Here is a 22,656-nt window from a genome sequence, read left to right as displayed (position 1 = left end):
TTCAACAGTAACTCATTGATATTACAGTAATAGGAGATGCCATTTTTTAATTTGTGAAGTACACAAGTTTACATTTATGAACATTTAAAGCAAGTTTCCAATATTTGTGCCACTTTGAAATCTTATCATGATCTGACAGAATATTTATGCAGCTTCTTTCAGTTAGTATTTCATTATAGATAAATGAATCATCTGCTGAAAGCCTGAGGTTACTATTAACATCGTTTGCAAGGTCGTCAATAAGAAGTACACACTGGCTGGATAATAACATTGTGTCAGCCACTACAATTGTATGAGGAACAGCATTTTAATGAAATTAAATTGTAAGTAGAATCCTATACAAAAATATTATGAGTAAATCAATAGCTGAAAAGACATGCAACTACAGTGTATGTTATGGTGCATAGGAAAAATAGGTACAATAAAATTTTTCAACTAAGCAGTTTAAATTCTGTTTTACCGTAATACCCATAGACATATCTCTGGATTTTTATGAATGGTGATTTATTTGTCACATAATGTAAATTTACTAATCAAATGGGTAGGATGCAGGAGATGCATAATATGTATAACATAATTTCATTTGTATTAAAGTACACATAAATAATGGCAGCAACAATTTAACAATTGTGTTTTAATGGAAACTATTTATAAATTATGCCCCTACTGTCAAATTATATTTCATTAAGTCCCTTAGTGAGTAGCATTTCTGAAGGATAGCATCAAGTAGCTTTCTATTACCAATGGAGATGGCTTCATGTTTAGAATGTTCTTGCCTTATAGTTTGCTGTAGATTCCCATATGTGGGGTGTTCTGAACATGTAATTGTAAATGATGAGTGCAAGGCACAAAATAATCTTTTTTCCTTGAGTTATGGAAATGGTTATCCTTAAATAATTCTAATTTACTGTACACGAATATGATAATTTTGTAGATGTACTGCTGTGATAAGGTTCACAGTTGGACATGTCAGTCATTCAACATTTCCTATGATATGGTGTATACAATATTGTTCATGACACACTGAAATGCTTTCTGGATGCCTAAGAAGCTGACAGATAACCAGAAGGACCAGTGAACAACAACAAGCTTGGGTCACTTAATGCACTGTGCCACAGAATGGCATGACTGGTGATGAGTTGTGGGCATACCACTACATGTCCAAAACCAAGCAGGCCTCTTTGGAGTGGAAACATGCTGGTTCAACAGTACAAAAAGAATTCAAAGTGACTCAGTCTGCTAGGAAAGTGCATGTGACAGTGTTCTGGGATATGCATGGTGTGTTATTGGTGGACTTTGTGGAACACATGACCACTGAGAATGATGTAGCCTACATTAAAACTTTGGTTCAGTTGCATCGTGCCCTGTGTGACAAACACCACAACATTAATGCTGATCGTGTCAAACTGCTTCATGACAATCCTCGCCCCCATGCTGCCGGTTTGTTCATGAGAAAATTGCTAAATTTGGGTGGGAGGTGGTTCAGCATCATCGGACTGTCATCTGTTTGGTTCTATGAAGAAACTGCTGGGCAGCCAATGATTTGCAACAGACACCATACACAGATGGCTGTAGTCCAATCAAATGGACTTCTATGGACATGGTGTATTGAAACTGGTACCATGATGGGAGAAATGTGTTGGGAACATTAGTGACTATGTAGAAAAGTAGGTAAAAGATGTAACTTCCTAGGTGATTTTTTTTTTTTTTGTTTTGTTACCCATTAACCTTTTTGGTAATAAAGTTATTGTGTGTTACTTTCCAAACTTCCCTCATATCTGCACTTGAGCCTCGATCCTGCAGAAAAATTTTATTTGGCAATGAAGCTCATGTCAGCATACTTATTATCACCAAGTGAGATACTGCATTTTGCATCCAACATTATTTATTTGTTTAGTTATGAGAAAAGAAGTTAGGCTCTGACATTTTTAAAACACCTGTCTACACCTTCACATTTCTCTGTGCAGATCACTGTGTTACCCATAAACCAGGAGGATATTCTTGTTTATCTTTATATTTTAGGGAATATATTTACTATGAAATTTTTAATTTTGGAAGACGTACTGATCATATTTCCCAGTACCTCCATTTCTGTATTTCAATATGAGGAAGGTAATTGGATTTCAGTAGCAAAAAAACCACTCTACTACCAGCCTATGATAAGCAGACACGATGATGATTACAAACAAATTATTAAAAAAAATATGTGAGATATAAAGCGTTTGTTATTTTACCTGCTGGATGATCATATTCACTTTACGTTCCTCATCTTGATCTGCTCTCTTCCGTGCTGAAATTACTTGTCGCATTTCTTCCCTCTCTTTTTCATATCTTTCTTTCTCTCTACGAAGTTTTTCATTTGTGGTTCTTAACTTTGCATGAGCATCTCTTAGCTCAAGTAGGTCACATTGTAACTGTAATGGAAGATATGAATAGCACATGCAAAAGTATTAATATTCTCTGTTGACCATAAAAAAACAAGTTGGCAACAGTTGTTAAGAGAAGTATTCAAGCAGCAATACTTAAAACCAAAGGTATTAATTCATTTCACCAAAACAATATAAACGGCTTTAGAGTAACATATTCTGATGGCAAATTACTTTTGGCTGTCAGTATTCTGTATGCAATAATTTGTTATTAAACCAGTAGTACTATATATATATCTTTGCAACATATCCATCATTACTTCACTGCTAAACATCACAAAGATCTAACATATCTTACCTCAGAAACTTTCTTTTTATTTTCCTCCTGTTCTTCTTCTGTTGACTTCTTCAACTGGTCTAGACGCCTCTTTGCTTCAAGACGTTCTTTATCCCTTTCTCTTTCAACCTATTATAAAACCAAAATGATTATAATTCTGTCATTTCAGTATATATCAAAATGGTAAATAATTCCAGAAACATGAACTGGAAAAAGTTACTCCTATTAAAATTGCCCTTACTTCAAACAATGTTTGTCGCAAATCACGAGCAAGTGTTGATGTTTCTTGCAGAAGCCTGTGTTGCTCTTCTCTCTCCTTCTGCCATGCTAACTCCATGCGGGTTCGCATTCCTGCTATCTTTGTTCGACCAGTGCTCAATATCCTGTCCTCTTCTAACTGAAATAGGGGAACCATCAATTAATCAGTTGTAACACATTAAAACTGTACTGTCAGGTGCACATCATGATACCATTGGGCTGAAATGCAGCAAAACCAAAATATTTATTTTTATTCAGTTACTTAAAGCTTATATCCTTACACATGACTATTAGGGACAGATTAAAATTACACATAAAAGCCACAGAAATGGCATCAATAAGAAATTCATGTGCCAGCTTATGAGCCACAAAATCATGCCTCTTATTTAATAAGGCACATCTAATAATAGATTACTTAAAAAGAAGTATGGTTATTTTCAATAGCTTCTGTACATAAATTATATATGTGATTATTGTTACCAAACAGTGATAGACTGAAATGTACCTCATTAACTCTTGACTGCATTTCTGCCAGTTTGATTTCCCATGAAGACCGTTCTGAGACTAGCTCAGTTTTCAGCTTGGAACTCTCAAGTCTTGCCTCCGACAGTTCATCTTCCATGCAGCTGACTTGTTGCTCCAAAGATGCTATTTTATTCCGCATTTCTTCATCCTAAAGCAACAATATATAGAAAAAAGGACTTCTAATGTCAAATAATTGTTTTATTACTATAGCTCCTATTTTGATCAGAAACAATGTGACATTGAACTGGTGCTCTCTGGTTAATATTACAACAGCTCTATTATACATGTTTTCTAATTTTAAACAAATAGTGCTCTTACTTCATCCACATCACCATCTGCAGATTTACTGTCCTTTCTACTTTTCTGTGGCATTGCTTTCAGGTCTGCAATTGTCTTTTGAGCAGCATCCAGCATATGCCTGTAATTGTCACGTTCTCTCTTGAATCTGGTCACCTGTGCCTGTAAGGACTGTATTTCCTCTCCAATCAGTGCCATCTGATTATCGTAACGTAGTTTTAGCTGAGCTACTTCTGCTTTATGTGACTTTTCTTCTTGATACAATCTGCAAGCACCAGTAGAAATGTTTTAAAATCACAGTGGAGAGCAGGTCTCTCTGGAAGATTTCAGATGTATACTACAGAAAGGTCAGTGTTTTTGAGCTGTAATTGCTCTTCTGAAATCACGATATATTGTCACCAAATGATTCAATTTATTTATTTAAATATTTAGATGTGAGTAACATTCCTTAAAGAATGTTCAGTTACAATTAATTCTAGCGATCAAATGGAAGTTCTATAGTTAAAGATTAAGATGATTTCATTTTGGAGTTCACTTATACTGTCAAAATCTCAGTGCATACTCAAAACAGCCAGACTAGAATATACAGAAAATCAAAGCATTTCAAAATTTTTAGACTTCAGCACACGACAAATACTAACATAGTATTCTAAGTTTGTGAAGCAGCATTACAGAAAGTATAAAGCATCCTACACAGAAATACATCAGTCCTTCTTTCAAAGATGTCTGTGGTTTCTACAGTCATATTAGTTTATTTTCAAACATACAATACATTTCTGATAAAGCAAAATATATGGGGCTAAGTGCAGGTTACACAATGCAAATAAACAAAACAGAAGCAAGGTATACAGTTCTGTTTCAGTTTAATAAAAGTAATCTTGTCAGAAAATATTCAGCTGACTGTTAAAACAAATGGCCTGCAAGCTTAGAAAAAAAAAATTGTTTTATGATGATATATCCTTCTTGAAGATCAGAGTGGTTGTTCAAGACATCTTGACAGAATTGTTGGAAAGAAAAACTCTTACTGAGAAAGATACAATATTACCAAAGGGGAACTACGCAATCAGCTGTATGAGTACCCAACGGAATCTTTTGTCAATCACTGCAACAGAGAATATATTATCTGGACTCTTTCTAGCATTAACAAGGGTATCAGAAATAATCAATCACTCATGTGTACTTGACAAATTGTAGAGCTCATGTAGCCTTGGGTAGGAAGAAGACTCAATAATATCATATCTGAACAACAGGAAATAGTATGAAACAGCAAAAAATTTAGGCCTACAGTTTCTCTACACCTTTTCTAACCAATTTATAAGCAACATAATGTCAGATGAAAATAAAAGAAAATATTACATGTACGTACCTGATGGTTTTAACAAGATCAAAAATTTTGAGACTCTTCATGGAGCAGTGGAATATTCTTGGTGGAATAATAAAATATTTATAAGAAGACAGGGTAATGTAGCTGAACATGGATTGTTGTGATGTACTTTAAAAAAATAAAAAACCTGGGGTACCTGCTCAATATAGACTTTTCATTATTCTTGAGAACTGAACAAGATTCCAAATCTCACTTTGAGCTCTTCAACAATCTCCCCATGCATTTACTCCTTAATGGTATAAGTACCCAGTAATGATTTTCACTTTCAAGTGCAGTGCAATTTTCCAACCACAACACAACTCACAACAATAATTTGTATTTCTTTCAGATGTACTCCCATTTTCCAACCACAACACAAGACACAACAATAATTTCCATTTCTAAAATTCATAGTGGGTTTTGCATTTTGGTGTAAAAATTTTAATGTGTTACTTGCAGTCATTAGGCAAGAAACTGCAAATTAAAATCATATCATATTGGCCAGTTATTCTAAACATGAAGTGAACTATACAGTGTTGAAAATCAAAATTGCAAATAGCCCAATTTTCTTACAACAGATGCATACCTGTTTTTCTTTGACCACTACCATTGTATTTATGTAGACATTAAACATGTGGTAGCAGATAAAAAGCAGCTACTTTGTATAACTGCCAGCTTTTTTTCTAAATGTTGTAGGGAAGTTCTAGTGAAATGTAAAAACTTTTGGGTTATAGAAGAACACTCACTGGAAACCTGACGCATTGAGTCATCTATAGGCATACACAAAAGGAAAGATAACTTGCTAGCTTTCGGAATAACCATTTTTAAATTTGCTATCTTTCAGAGTAATAATTTTTCAAACTAGATTTAAAAACACACACATTCACATGCACACATACACAAACCTATGCCCCTACATGGTACCGGCTGGATGCATGTTGTCAGTGTTGTATTTTGGCAGGTGGACTAAGTTGTGGTGGGGATGGTGTCAAGTGAGGTGGGTAGAGGGAGAGAGAGGAGTGGCAGGCACAGAGAGGGATTGGGGGTGGGTGGCTAGCAGCTTGCTGGAGGGAGACCCTGATGAAGGATATCAGCTGACATCCTTTCCACACCAGAAAATCCCTCCTCTACAGCCTAGCTACCCATGGAGGCAGGGAGAGTGATTGGGGATGGGTGGCTAGATACTTGGAGGGAGACCCTGATGAAGGATATCAGCTGCCATTTGTTCCATACAGCCACCCAGGGATGACATAGCTGCATTGGCGAGAACTCCCTTGCCCACTATGCTGAAGGTCTCTCAAGGGCACTAACCCCCCCCCCCCCCTCTCTCAAGGGCACTAACCCCCCCCCCCCCCCCCTGTCCCGCTCAGCAAATCTGGTCTACAAACAGATTTCCAGCCACACATTCCCAATCCTCCCACCACTTCCAAGAATCAGCTACAAAGCAGTGCCCCCTTGTCACCCAACATCACCCTCCACTGGAACAACTGAACCGTACCCTTCGTCAGGGCTTTGATTATGTCTCATCATGCCCTGAAGTGAGGGACATCCTATCCAAGATCATTCCCACCCCTCCTACAATAATGTCCCAACTTACACAATATCCTGGTCAATTTCTATGCCATTCCCACTCCCATGTCCTTGTCACAGGGATTATATCCCTGTGGTAGACCAGTGTGTAAGACCTGCCCAATCCACCCACCCAACACTTGCTACTCCAGTCCTGTAATTGGCTTATCCTACCCCATCTGAGGTCAGTCCACCTGTGAAAGCAACCATGCGATGAACCAACTCTGCTGCAAACACTGCATAGTTTATTATGTTGGTATGACTATCAGCTAGTTGTACAGTAGGATTGAACGGCTACTGCCAAACTGGGCTGCTTTGAAACCTGGGCTATCTGGATCCTTCCCTCCACCACCAGATTTTCTGAACCATGCAGATGGGAGTAATCTTTGCAACACATCTTTCACTTCCATAACTGTCCTGGCCTCAATCTCTGGTAACCAACTCAACAGTTACCCCTTCTTCCATCCTGTCACCGCCTCCCAGTTCTACCCCATATTGCCTTCAGCTTGCAATGCCCTCCACCAGCTCCAACAACTATACATCACTTATCTAGCCCATGCACCTGCCACCCCTCCCACCCATATTTATAGCCAGCAGACTGACTGCCCCCCTTCGAGCTGCTAGCCACCCATCTGCAATCCTTCTCCCTGCTTCACACCTCTCTCTCCCTCCACCCACTCCACTTGACACAACCCCCACCACAACCTAATCCACCAGCTGAAATGCAGCATTGTTGCTGTTCATCCAGATGGCACCATGTAGGATCATAGGTCTGTGATGTGTGTGTGTGTGTGTTTTCATTAGCTCAAAAAAGGAATACACTGAAAGCTAGCAAGTTATCTTTCTTTTTGTGTGTGCCTGTTGTTAACTCAACACTCCTGCTTTTCGGTGAGTGGTCTCCTTCAATTCAAAAGTATTTAGCCTTCTTACTAATTTTACTGTGTTGATTTACAGCCCTTACAAGCAAAAATGGAGTGCAGCAGATTAATTAAAGTTAACTGTTAATACAGCCTACAAAATTAGATTCAGACAGCTACTTCTCTCTGGTAATGTATACCTTGACCCTTTCCACCTTCCTGAAGGTTCTCGTTCATGATGGGATCTAAAGAACATAATTTATGAATGAATGAACTGACCAGAACACACACATGTACACGCACACACACACACGCACACACACATACACACACACACTGCTGAAGTTGTATTGACCAAGATTTTGTCATTCCTAGCCCTAGACGATAACACTTAAAGTACAAAATACTAATCCTAGCTTTTTGGACTTCTGTGTTCTTCCCTCAGAGAGGAAAGAGGTATTAGTTGGCAAAGGTTGGAAGCAAGGGCAGGTCACTCAGACCCTAGATTGTGGAGGTCCCACCTGTGAGTGACCTACAGTAGGAAATGGCCCATTTTCTTTTCAAAGGAAACATCTCTGCAATACATTAAGTGAACTAGGGGACTACTGAAGATCTAATTTGGATGGCGAAAGGAGATCTGCGTCATGCTTCTCAAAAATGCAAATCTAGTGTCTCAACCACCGCAAAATGCTATCCCAAGACCTTAAAACATATATTCAGCTGGGAGAAAATCCCAAAGATGATACTATTAAGAACAAAGAGAAACAATTTGCAATTAAACTAACATCCATTCCCTGAAACCCCTTTTTATGGTGTGTGTGTGTGTTCAGATTTTCCCATCACACTCTGTAGTGAGAGGCACATGAGTATAAGTAATATGTCACTTGACTCTCTTGGAATGAATGCTCTTGGAATTTTTACAGTAAGGTGCTCTCTGTGCACAGAATTTAATTTGTGGTGTTTGATATGTATCTGTTGACATGGTCACACTTATTAAATGACCCTGCAATGAAACACAACACCCTTCTTTGGATCTTCTATAACCTCTTTATTAACCTACATGATGTAGAATCCAAGACCAATGAGCATTACTCAAGTATTTGTCAAAAAGGGTTTGTAAGCTAACTCCTTCATAGGTGAACTACATTTACAGGTACTCCTAGATATTTTACAGTTGTTATGATTTTCAGTGATTTATCATCAACTATGAAATGAAACAAAAATTGATTTCTCTGCCAATTAATGTGTAATATGTCATTTTTATTTATGTTGAGGGTAAACTGTCAGTCCTTGTATCAAGAGCCAATCCTCTGGTGGTCGTCCTGCTTTTCACTATTTCCTGGAGTTGCAACTTTCCTATACACAACAGTATTATCTGTGAACAGCTTCACAGAGCTTCCAACATTATCCACCAAATGACTTACACACACTATGAACAACTGATATCCCCTTGGGGTATGGCTGAAATTATTTTTACATCCAGAGATTTCACCTTCTTAAGAACAAGGTATGAGTTTTGTCTGCTAGGAAGTTCTGAATTTTGTCACAAAACTGGTCCAGTATTCTGTAAACTCACACTTTGTTCACCAGATGACAGTGCTTTCTACAGTGTTTTGTTACTAATATCATTTGTAGATTGATTGCACTTTCCCAGTATCCTATCTGTGAACCAAAGTCTATCACCTGTTTTACCCATGATTTAGCATATGTGATTATTCCATTTAAAAGTATTATGAGATGGAAAGTTGCCACTCATCAGATAGTGAAGATGTTGAGTTACAGATTGGCACAACAAAAAGACTCTCATCATTAAAGCTTTCGGCCATTAAGGCCTTTGTCAACAATACACTCACACACACACACACACACACACACACACACACACACTCACTCACTCTTACGCAAACACATTCATATACTCTGGCAGTGTGGTTTCCATTGCCTGAGACTGCAGTCATGTGTGTGAGCTGCGTTAGTGTGAGTGAGTGTGTGTGTGTGTGTGTGTGTGTGTGTGTGTGTGTGTGTGTGTGTGTGTGTGTCTGGAATGGGAGGAAGGGGGTGCACGTGCATATGTGTGTCTATTGTTGACGAAGGCCTTAATGGCTGAAAGCTTTAATTGTGAAAGTGCTTTTGTTGTGTGCATATGTGACTCTGTATCTCTGCTATACGGTGCGCGGCAGCTTTTCTTCTCATAATATTGTTATGTTCCATCCTGGATTTCCCATTGTTCAATTATTCCATTTTATATTCTACAAATTGTTACATCCAAGCATTTGTGTGAGCTGACTGATCCCTACTGTCTCACTCATATAGGATACTACATTCTTATTGTTTGTGAAGAACATGATTTCTAGATCTCTTGTGCTACAACAATTTTAAGTTCCCTATATAATTCACAAAGAAAGAGATTTACTTTTGTAATAAGATAGAAACTTGGAATAATACTGATTCTCTGAAGCTAACTTTGATTCACAAACTTTCATATTGACATGGGTATGATCACTACCAAATTCAAAATTAACTGAAATTTACCACAAACATACATGATATTGCAGTTATAATACGCAGAACACAATATGACAGTTATAATACATACAAACACATCTGTAGAAGAAACTAGTCAGCAGAAAAAGGTGGAAATTTTGCACCAATTACATAAGTACCTACACTTCAATTAGGGAGAAACAATTATCCATACCACATATTGCTGTTGAATTTTTTTGATTTGGCAGTTGTAATTGTTAACCATCAGTTTAACAGAAAATACATTTGGGCACAACAGTCATAAACTTCACAAAAATATATCTTTATTCACATACATATAGAGAGAAACTGGAGGGGAATGATTTTTTTCAGTCAGAACAATGTTGTCAAAATTTTATAAAGTGCAATTGTAATTCACATCTGTTGATATAGTACAATTACATTCTTAACAGCATTCAATGTTCAAAAATACACAATATACCATGCTACACACATGAGTTCGACACAATCAATGAAAGATAATAGGGAAGAAATACAAACAGCACACTGAAACTATACATAAAATGTTAGTGTCTAGAGTTTTGAAGAAAATTTTGCTGACACACACATAATCTCACTTTTACTCCAGGAGAATACAGGAAGTTAGTTTCAATATGCAAATACATGTGCAAAAACACAAATATTTTGCATGTAGATGGATTCACAGCACCTTCTATGTCAGCCTGCCAAAGATGAACACTGTAGCATCATTTAATGCCACTAAAACCAGAAAACCCATGAAACACATTTTTTGCATGAGACCGCTAACAATACAAGTGCTTCCTCACAATTTCTTTGAAATATTCTGCTACTGCAGCTTCTGAGGTAGGTGGTCTATAAAGATCTCTAATTACCATGTTTAATATACCTTTAATGCGTACCTTCATCGCAATGAACATAAGCAATGTTTGACAATATGACGTAATTGGATAGATAAAAAAATCTACTCACCAAGCGGCAGCAGGAGAACACACATATAAAAAAAAAGGTTTTACATATACAAGATTTTGGAGCCAGTGGCTTCTCCTTCCAGCAGAAGGGTTGAAGGGGAAGGAAGAAGGGTGAAGGAAAAGGACTGGAGAGGTTTAGGAAAAGGGTAAGAGTTGGAAAAAGTCATCCAGAACACTGAGTCAGATGAGACTTAATGCATGGGATGAGAACAAAAGACTGATTATTGGCAGCTGCACAGAATGAGATTTTGAAAGCCAGAGAAATTAAAGGTGAAAGAAAAAGTAATATGCAAGACAGAGATTACTGCTACAACATTGTGTTAACGTGAGTTAATAAGAATGAAAGGAAAGTGCATTCTATGCAACAGACAGGGCAGGGGGACAGTGAAAAATAGACTGGTCAGAAAATGAAAGATGAAGAAAACTAAAATGGAGTGAAAAAAGGAGTAGTTACTCTCAAGACCAATCCAGCTAGCCGCATGGTCTATCACGCTGCTTCCCAAGTGGGAAGGTGTGCCAGTCCCTGGCGTGAATACGCACAGCAGATTAGTGTCAAGGTCCGGTGTGCCGGCCAGCCTGTGGGTGGATTTTAAGGCGGTTTTCCATCTGCCTCGGCGAACTCAGTTACGCTATGTCAGCGACTGCTGCACAAACATCTCCACATATGCGGTCACCATAATTACTCTACCATGCAAACATTCGGGGTTACACTTGTCTGGTATGAGACGTTCCTGTGAGGAGGCCGCTGGTAGCTGAACTACACAATAACCCTGGGTTTGGTGTGGGGTGGCTGTGGCTTGTGTGGGGTTGTGAACCACTGAGGGCTACAGTGGAACAAAGCCTCTCCATTGTTTCTAGGTCCCCGGCTTAATACACACAGAATACTCTGAAGAAATGTTGGGACAGAAGAAATTACCGTAAAATAAGGCCAGCTGGATGGCAAGAACCAAGGACATGTTGCAGCGTAATTCCCACCTACGGAGTTCTGAGAAACTGGTGTCTGGGGGAAGAATCCAGATGGCACATGTGGTGAAACAAGCACTGAGGTCACAACTGTCATGTTGTAGAGCACACTCCCCAACAGGATACTGTGTGTTGCTAGTATACTCCCTCTGCCTATGCCCATTCCTCCTAACTGATAACTTGGTGGTAGCCATGACAGTGTAAAAGGCTGAACAGTGTTTATGTGGCAGCTGATATATGCCGTGTCATTTGACAGGGCACTCTCCCTTTGGTAGTATATGTTTTGCCTGTTACAGGGCTGGTATAGGTAGTAGTAGGCAATTTGTGCAGCAGGGATGGTCACAGGGGTAGGAGCCATAGGGTAGGGAGCTGTATGCAGAAGGAGCATAGGGTCTCCACAAGGATATTGCAGAGACTGGGAGGGCAATGAAAAGCTATTCTAGGTGTGGTGGGCAAAATGTCAGACAGAATGGATCTCATTTCAGGGCATGATATTAGGAAGTCATGGCCTTGTCGAAGTAGCTGATTAACACATTCGAGACCAGGATAATACTGAGTGAAAAGTGATGAGCTCTGAAGTTGTTTTTAGGAGCTAGGTTAATTATGTCCAGTGAAGGAAGAGGTGAGAATGGTTGTGTATTGTTGTAAGAAGTCTGCATCTGAACAAATACGTTTGCCTTGAATGTCAAGACTGCGTGGGAGGGAAAGTTCAATGTGGAGAGGATGGCAATTGTTTGTTAGTAGGTTTAATGTGGACAGAAGTGTTTTGCTGGCCTTCAGTGAGCATGATATCAACATCAAGGAAACTGGCATGGGATTCAGAATTGGACCATGTGAAATTTAACTGGGTGAAGGTATTTAGAGATTCCAGGAATTTTAAAAGGTCAGCCTCACTGTTGAGTTCATATGGTAAAGATGTCATCAATGTATCCAACCAGCCCCTTGTCAGTCTTTGTTATCATCTGTCTTTTTCAAACTGTCATCTGTTTTCTACTTTATGTGCTAGTCCATTTGTTTATTTATCTGGCACATAGACAGGTCCATTGTTATTTACAAATTTGCATATAACAATCCATTGTTGGGTTAGATAGAACAGCAATCAGTCGTAGAATTAAGTTGCTTTAATATGACATTTATAGTCACAACGCAGATCAGATTTCGACCTGTGTCAGGTCATTATCAATGCTAAAACAAATACAAGAGTATATATTACAATGTGATTTACATCACGTCGTGATGGACTTATAACTTTTGTAAATCACACTGTAATATATACTCTTATATTTGTTTTAGCATTGATAATGACCTGACACAGGTCGAAATCTGATCTGCGTTGTGACTATAAATGTCATATTAAAGCAACTTAACTCTATGACTGACTGCTGTTCTATCTAACCCAGTATAACCACAGTCGTTGCGTGCACCCACCCCATGGAGGGCAACCTGATGAATTCCATTGTTATTTACGAATTTGCCTATAACAATAACTTTATATTTCATTGCACTGCAGGGCCTTCTCCCAATCATCTTTTACCAATTTATTTGCAAATTTGTCAGCTATTTTCTTTCCCATCCTCCACTTACCTTGTTTATAAGTTTTGTGTGTTTGTTTTTACCAAACCACTCTGATTGGCTTTTACTGCCGTGTCCTACATTACTTTATTTGCCAAGCAAAGTAGTTTACATTTCTCCTATGACTGTCTGTTTCTGATTGCCCGGTTTTTAAAATTTTGTCTCGTTTTGTGACTTTCTCTATAGTTCTTTTTTTTCCCCCAATAACTTTTTCATACCATATAAGCCACTTTTCTGGTGAGAAGTTCTCGGCTACTCATTACATCTTCTTAACCATTGACTGTTCTCACCATTTTGGTATGAATTTTTCTGACTTCTGAATTTCTTCCTTGCTTTTCTTCTGTTTTTCTATGTTTTTCCATCCTATGCTTCTCTTTTTTGCCACTTCCACTATTTCTACACTACAAACCATCCTCTCTTGCCATGATGAATCACATCACATATTGCATCCATTCTTTTCAATAGCATCCTAAAACCTAGTGATCCCTTGGAGTTGCTCCCAAAGCCCAAACACTGTAAGTCCTTGTTTCTGGATGCAATCTTTACAGCAGGCTCTTTTACTGTTTCAACTACAGCAGTCTCTTGCACTTACCTGGCTAATCTATGAATATATGCATCATCTGCTGATTTCCACTCCACTAGACTTCTCTGCTTCTACAAAATCCCACAGTTAGTTATTTGCCCCCCCCCCCCCTCCATTTCCTTGGATGGTATCATCCGCCAAACCAACTTCACACTGCAACAACATGCATGCCAGACTTCACCTCAAAAAGCTATCTCATCTCCTCCTAATCTACCACAACAGTGCTGTTACCCTTCCTGCCCCTCTGCAGCTCCCTAAACAGCCACACCATCAACCACCACTCCTCTCCTGCAAAGCAAGCTTAGCCAACCTCCTTAACATCCTACAGCCTTCACCACTTCCTCCAAGACCAATAATAACTCGTAATCATAAGAACCAGTCGCAACAGTACAGTGTTCTCAGCCTCTTGTCTAAAGCGCTCTTCCCTCCTGAATTAATTATCTGTATTATCCAAGCCTCTCTTTCAGACCTAAACCTGCATTTAATCATGCTGCTTTGGTGAAGGACCTACTTTCCTTCACACATAACGTCAGCTGGAAATATCACTTTGCAATCCAATCCCAAAACCTTTCCACAGCAAACCTGACACTGACCCCTGCCTTGAATATTTCCTACCACGATCCCAACTTGATCCACCGCCACTACCTCAAAATCATCCCTTACAAGCCTTCCAAGAATTCCTCACATCTAGAATTGCTTCACAACTCTTCCTCAGGTCTTTAAAACTTGACCCTAACCTGTCCTCTGCAGAACTGCAGGCTCCGCATTCCCTAAAAGATGATGAATCCATCATTATCCTTCCAGTAGGCAAAGGATCTATCACTGTGGTACTTGACCGACAGGAGTATGTTAGTGATTCCAACTGTACCGCCATCAAGATCCCATCACTGTGATTCAATCTGACCTGCAGTTTCTCCTTAAAACCTCAGGCTCCTCACAAGGACTAACACCTCAGTCCACAGCACTTTCTACCTTATCCAAATCACGCACCCCCACATTTTACGTTCTTCCTAATATTCACAAACCTAATCATCTGGCCGTCCTACCGTTGCTGGCTTCAAAGCACCCACCAAATGTATATGGCCAAGGGAACCAGGTAGGCTCTTTCCTATGCCAACCTTTTCATGGGTTGCTTGGAGGGGGCTTTCCTGGGACCCATAAGCCTTCAGCCCCTGGTTTTGTTTAGATATATTCATGACATCTTTGCCATATGGACTAAACAGTGAGGCTGACCTGTTAAAATTCCTGGAATCTCTAAATACTTTCACCCAATTAAATTTAATATGTCCCTATTCTGAATCACATGCTACTTTCCTTTATGTTGATCTCATCCTCACTGAAGGCCAGCTAAACACTTCTGTCCACATTAAACCTACTAACAAACGACAGCACTTACATTCCGACGGTTGCCATCCTGTTCATCTCAAACATTCCCTCCCACACAGCCTTGGCATTTGAGGCAAATGTATTTGTTCGATGCAGCCTCTCTACAGTAATACACCACCATTCTCACCTCAGCTGTCACTGGACATAATTACTCCACCAGCCTAGTTTAAAAACAGATTTACCGGGCTGTCGCATCCAATCCCATTTCTGCTGATGCCTCCAAAAAACAACTTCAAAGGACACCACTTGTCACTCTGTGTTATCCTGGTCTTGAATGTATAAATCAGCTACTTCAACAAGACCATGACTTCCTAAAATCATGCCCTGAAATGAGATCCATTCTGTCTCAGATTTTGCCCACTACACCTAGAATAGCTTTTCATCGCCCTCCCAATGTCCGCAATGTCCTTGTGAGACCCTATGCTCCTTCTGCACCCATCTCCTTACCCTTCGGCTCCCTCCCCTGTGATCATCCCTGCCGCACAACTTGCCCTATGCATCCTTCTACCACCACTTATACCAGCCCAGTAACTGGCAAAACATACACTACCAAAGGGAGAGTGCCCTGTGAAATGACACGTCATATACCAGCTGTTATGTAAATACTGTTCGCCCTTTTACCTCGGCATGACCACCATGAAGCTATCAGTTAGGAGGAATGGAACTAGGCAGAGAGTATATACTGGCAACACACAATATCCTGTTGCAGAACATGCTCTACAACATGACAGTCGTGATCTTGATGGATGTTTTCACCCCATGCACCATCTGGATTCTTCCCCCAGACACCAATTTCTCAGAACTCTGCAAGCGGAAACTACGCTACAACATGTCCTTGGTTCTTGCCGCTCAGCTGACCTTAATTTACATGAATTTCTTCTGTCTCAGCATTTCTTCATCGTACCTACTCCTTTCTTCATTCCATTTCAGTTTTATACAGCTTATTTTCTGACCTGTCTATTATTGGCCATCCTCCTGCCACCTCTCTTAAATACAATGCACTTAGCTTTTCACTCTTATTAACTCATGCACAATCTTTTAGCAGTAATCTCTGACTTGAATATTACCCTGTCTTTCACGTTTAAGCTCTCTGGTTTTCAAATCTCGTCCTTTATAGTCTCCAAAGATCAGTCTTTCCTTCTCTTCCCAACCAGTAAATCTCCCCTGACCTGAGTTTCTGGGTAACTTTTCTCAACTGTAACCATTTTCCAAAATGTCTCCAGTCCTTTTCCTTGACCCCTCTTCCTTCAGCTTTAACCCTCCTGCCAGAGGAAGGAGCACTGTGTCTCTAACCTATTACACTACATTGTACCTTCATGTAGGTTATAACATTCAGATTTTGTAATATTACTGAGTTATTTACTGCAATAAGTATGCCACCATCATTGGAGTTTAGCCTATGTTTTGACACATATTCCCTCTGTAATCCAAGTGTTAACTGCTATTCACTTCTTTCTGTTTCTATTACTATGTGGACATTTTCACCATTGATATGTGAGACCAAGTCTGGGACCTTAACATGGATGCTCCTGTATTACTGTATTTAATGTCATATCAAAATTTTCTCTTTCTGTTCTGTAAGGACAAATGTGCTTTTCTGTGATTAATGTGGCTTGCTTACCTCTTTCTACAGTTACAGTATCTGATTCATCATTGAGAACACAGAGAATTCCCCACTCTAAAAAATCCCCATCTGCATATCTAACACACTCTACTATTTGATCAGTTAGGGCAATATTAATAACTATTGACAAAGATGTGTGGAACATTTGCTCCCAAATCATGCCACACAAACTGGCTTAAAGAAAGAAGGCAACATGACTGGTAATTGATGGATAATTACAAGACTCATGTGATCAAGAACCATCTTTCAACAGACTGTCATCACAATGGTGAGACCTGCTGATATCAGCTTGACATAGAATATGATCGGCAACAATTATCACTGTTCTACACAGCTCTGTATGACACATTTCAAAAAATGCCCACTGTTCTGTACCATCAGTGCCTCGGTCATTTCAAAACAACCATTCACTGCTATTTTCCAGAAGTCTTACAAATATTACTTTGAAGTAGAATAAATGCACTCAGCATCTTCCACTTATTTTGCATGATGAAATTCACTATACATTTTAGATTTATCGGTATCTACATACATAGTCTGCAAAGTGCTTGGCAGAGTGTACTTAGAATTGTACTACATGTTGACAGTTTCTTCCTGTACCAATTGCATAAGGGGCACAGGAAGAATAAGTGCTTAAATGCCTCTGGTCTCTGCAAGAACAAAATATAGGGGGCTGAAGTATATTTTTAGATTCTTCACTTCAAGCAGGTTCTTGAAACTCTGCAAGTAAGATGTTTTGTTAGATAATTGACATCTTTATCTTCAAGTGTCTGTCAATTATGGTTTTTCAGCATTTCTGTGATGTTCTCCTTGAGTCAAACAAACCTGTGTCAATTCATGCTATCCTTCTTTGTGTATGTTCAGTATCTCCTGTCAGTACCACACATTTGAGCTGTATTCTAATATGGGGCACACAAGTGTTTTGTAAGCAATCTCCTTTGTGGAGTGACTGCATTTTCTCAGGATACTGCCAGTCAACTGAAGTCCACCGTCTACTTTACCTATGTGAAGTTTTTGTGTTCATTCTATTCCACACCCATACAAATTGTTACAATCAGATATTTGCATGAGTTGACTGATTCCAATTGTGATCAGTAATGTTGTAGTCATAGGTCACTTCTTTTCTACATATTGTGAAGTTACACTTCCACCACATTGAAATCTTATTGAGATCTGACTGAATATTTTTGCAAATTTTTCACACAGAACTTCATTACAGATAACTATGTCATATGCATGAAAACCGCATCACCTGCACAAAGTCTGAGTTTATTTCTGCTATTGTCTGCCAGCTCATTGATATACAAAATGAAGAGCAAGGGTCTGAATACACTCTCCTGAGGCATGTTTGAAGTTACACCTGCTTCTGCTGTGACTCTCCATGCAAAATAACGTGCTGCATCATCCGTACCAAGAAACCCTCAATTCAGTCTCAAATTTTGCCCGCTACTCTACATGACTGAAATTTTGTTAATAAACATTAGTGTGGGACCAAGTCAAATACTTTTTGTAAGTCAATAAATATTACATCCACTTGATTGCCTTGATCCATGACTTTTACAATGTCATGTGAGAAATGTGCGAATCAGGTTTCAGATGACCATTGTTTCTGGAATCCATGCTGGGTGGTTTGTAGGAGGTCATATTGTTCAATATACCTTGTTATGTTTGAGCTAAAAATGATTCTGCAACACGTGGCCATCAGTGAGATGGGATGATGGTTTTGGGACCCACTTATGCTACCCATTTTATAGACAGGTGTGACTTGTACTTTCTTCCAACAATTGACCACAGTTTTTTGTTGAAGGCAACTGTATTGTGTTATGGTTGAAATGGGAACTAACTCCGCTGCAAGTTCTGTGAACAATCTGACTGGAATTCCAATGGTACTCCAAGCTTTCTTTAATTTTAATGATTTCAACACTAATACCTACATCACTCATCTTTGTTGGGGTACAAGAATTAGACTGAGGCAGTGCTTCTGTATCTCCCTTTGTAAATGAACATCTTAAAACAGAGTTCACCGGTTCTGAATTTGGTTTGCTGCCTTCAAGTTTGGTTCCTATGTCATCCATGATCATCTAGGCACTAAGCTGAGGTCTTCATCACAAAGACAAATTTAGTATTGTTTTGCAAAATCTATTGTCATACCAATCACTTATGAAACTAATTTTTCCAGCTGATTGTTGGATGTTTAAAGTCTACTCCAATTATGACAAAGTGATTGGGGAATATGTGTATAGAGTTCATGTTCTTTCTAAAGAATGCCAGATATGCTACCTATATGTACTACTGGAGTGACATCTAGGAATCAAAATGGAATAGAACTTGAACAATTTGCAATTTTTGATCATTTAAAAATAATTACAATCTTTCTAAGGAAAAAGAGTATACTACTGAATGCCCATGGAGTGCCACAGGTATAAGATCACTGACAGATTACATCATTTTCAAACAAAAACAGACAGAGAAAAACGGTTATTTGCCTTGTGGTAACAAACTGACTGATGCATACAAATGTTGATAGAAACTCTAGTTTCTGGGAAGAAGAGATTTTTTCTGCAGTAAAGGAGAGGAAATGACTGGAAGAACTAGGACTATCGATCACTGTAGGAAAATCAAGATAAGACAGCAAGACAGGACGAGAGAGACTCCAACAAGTCATCTACCTGACAACTCATTTTACACACATGGTCACAGGTTCCAAAGGGGTCACTTATACACTTTTCAGTTTTGTGTGTGTATGCCACTGACTTCAGTAATGTATCCTTAAATTGAGCTGTTACTCATAGTCAAAGCAATCCCTAGTTTCAAAACAATGCCCCACAGCACTAATGGGAGGAGTAGTTCAGTTACTAACATCAATATTTATGATACTTTGGTATCACAATTTAATATGTTATGGCAAAAATCCTTCACATATAACTGAATTCAAACCATGGTAAAGCAGAGTATACTTACTTATTTTTCATTTCGCGAATCTCTTTTTCCATTACTGTTGTTTCTCCAGATATATTTCGTTGTACCTTGGCCACTTTCTCAAAGTCATCCAGCTTTCGCCGAAGTTCTTCATTCTGAACAAGTAGAGGTCTAAATGTTATTTTTTCATATGAAAATTAAATCTCCTTATGTCATTTTGAATCTTTTTATTCTATAACACCTCAGACAGACATCTGGAAATCCTGCTGAAACATTCTTTATTATGGCATGTGTATGAACTTACAGTTTTGATGTTTCCAGCAAACATTATGCTGGCAGCACATGTCAACTGTTACAGAAACGAATAATTCTAAGTTTACTGATAATGATTTCTTAATTTTGTGTATCTTTGCTAGTGATCTGTAATAACTACACATCATAATTGTGTTCTGTGAAATTGCTGATTTAGTGGCATAAACCTCTCCTTCAGTCAAGTAACAATTTATCTCTGAAAAGTGAGATATTCTTTCGAAAAAACTGTTTGTCAGGAATGCAAACCAGGCTACTGGCTAACATGGTGAGAGAAATTCCAAGTGATCTACCTTTCAAATCTCATGGAGAATGTATAGACTTGGAGAATGATATCCATTAATAGCATGTATGCATGTATGAGAACAAAGTTAAAAAGCTCTACGATTCTATAGCATAGCAGCGCTCTGAGTTACCACTGCTTTGTCTACTGCCTACAATAACATGGTAAGACAATACAGGAGATGGGAATACCATGCATCTTGTTACAAATAATAATTGCATTAACATTCTTATCAAAAATATGTAACTATGGAAAAAATAACTAACAACTGTTTACAGTTTGGACAGCTGAACTAGGCTCTAGCTTAGCTTTCAAAGATGTTAATTCAGGATTTTGTTTTTTGAAAATGTAACTTTTATACACTATGTAGTTAAAAGGAACAAAAAAATCTAAGAAAAGTCTGAAGGTCAGGAATTAGAATTGACTGACAGAATTATCTTTTCCATAATCTAGAATGATACAAAGAAGAAACAGCTGTCCTGGGTGAATATGATACCCTAGTAAAATTCCTTCCTAACAAGAACAGCTACGATGATAATTTACTTTTATTTCATCACCACTTAATGGCCCAAAATGCATGATGAGCAGTATTTCTTAGGACTGATTCCACCTACATGTTGGAAAAACAGAATTGGATGTAATAGTCAGAACATCAGAGAAAATATGCTTGGCAACTCTTATAAGAGACATTAGGTATAAAATAGTAATGCTATGCATCACACATTTGATAACATTAAATTAAATTAATTAAATTATTTCAAATAACTGAAAGTTCTTGTTCATGCTGGGATCAAAAGAACATGATTTATGAATGGCCACTTTTCTTAGCACTATATAACTCTCTGTGCTCCAAGTTCCCTATCTTAATTCTCCTTGCTGGCAGTGGGATATTGAATAATCCAATTTTGCATGTCAAGTGCTGTACATTATAGCACTGTACAAAGTACTTGGATACATATCATGGCACCAGGCCACCTGCATGCTACACTTCAAACATTTTGCCGATGGATCTATGTGGGGCACATGACTTGCGCACAGGGCACAGCATTCACCATGACTTCTAATGGAGCTCTCCTCTTTATAAGTGATGTGCAGGAGGCACTCACCCTCATATTGTGTTCCTCCTTATTGTCAGTAACTTCCTGTACCAGTATCTGGATTGTTTCAGTGTTTGTGTCTATGTTTTCAACTATTGTTCACTTGTATGTCAAAGAAGAATAAACTTTGGTTTATTGCGGCCGTACTGTTGTTTGTGTCTTGTGTTACAACGTATATACAGTAGCCACCAGAAAGATCGCAGGAGGCGCACATCGGCACGGCACGTCACAGACAGTAGTTGCCGCAAGTAGAGTCCCGTCCACCAGAGGCCACGCGAGAATTCGGCCGCGACCTCTGCCGGCGGAACAACAACAACTCAGGCAGCACAGGCCGTGCCCAGTCAGTTCAAATCGGGCATGTCTGGCAGACAGTTCCCGGTCTACGCTATGTGAAGTGCTATGGAAAACGTGAACCGTGTTACTACACAATTGGCAACGAGTAGGGTCGTTCTTTCGCGTGTTGCGTCGTTGTTCCAGTTTCGCAGCTTATCCACGGCATGGAGGATTTAGTGCGGGTTTTGGTTGAGCAGCAGACGGAGCTCATGGCAACCATGACACAAGTGCTTCCGGCGTTGCTCTCCACACAGTCTGCTCCAGCGCCGTTCCCTCCTCCCTTTCCCCCGTATGACAAGACGGCGGAGGATTGGGACACATATGAACATCGCCTTCGGCATCATTTCCAGGCATTTCATGTTGCCGATGCGGAGGTATGTCGTGCTCTTTTCTTGTCTTGGATATCTCCCACGCTGTATCAAGTTTTGTGGCAGCTAGCGCTGTTGCAGGAACCCTCGTCCTTGTCTTTAGACGCATTGTGTTCATTGCTGTCTTCATATTATCGCCGCCGCACGCATTTTGTGGTGGCTAGGGTCGAGTTC

General features: G+C 39.1%; 1 protein-coding gene across 1 annotated transcript in view; it reads right to left on the bottom strand.

The window, feature by feature from the left end:
- The window catches only part of LOC126237483 (uncharacterized), a 461,878-nt gene that overhangs the window by 27,278 nt on the left and 411,944 nt on the right, over positions 1–22,656 (bottom strand). The window contains exons 31-36 of the mRNA XM_049947630.1: positions 20,135–20,247; positions 3,805–4,048; positions 3,467–3,634; positions 2,945–3,100; positions 2,725–2,832; positions 2,235–2,414 (exon numbers count right to left, since the gene is read on the bottom strand). Of these exons, the coding sequence (XP_049803587.1) occupies positions 2,235–2,414; positions 2,725–2,832; positions 2,945–3,100; positions 3,467–3,634; positions 3,805–4,048; positions 20,135–20,247 (969 nt within the window). The remainder of the gene's footprint in view (positions 1–2,234; positions 2,415–2,724; positions 2,833–2,944; positions 3,101–3,466; positions 3,635–3,804; positions 4,049–20,134; positions 20,248–22,656) is intronic.

This window comes from Schistocerca nitens, chromosome 2, assembly GCF_023898315.1.
Source record: "Schistocerca nitens isolate TAMUIC-IGC-003100 chromosome 2, iqSchNite1.1, whole genome shotgun sequence".
NCBI lineage: Eukaryota > Metazoa > Arthropoda > Insecta > Orthoptera > Acrididae > Schistocerca > Schistocerca nitens.
The sequence above is the reverse complement of the archived record's forward strand: the minus strand, read 5'-3'. Positions and strand labels throughout refer to the sequence as shown.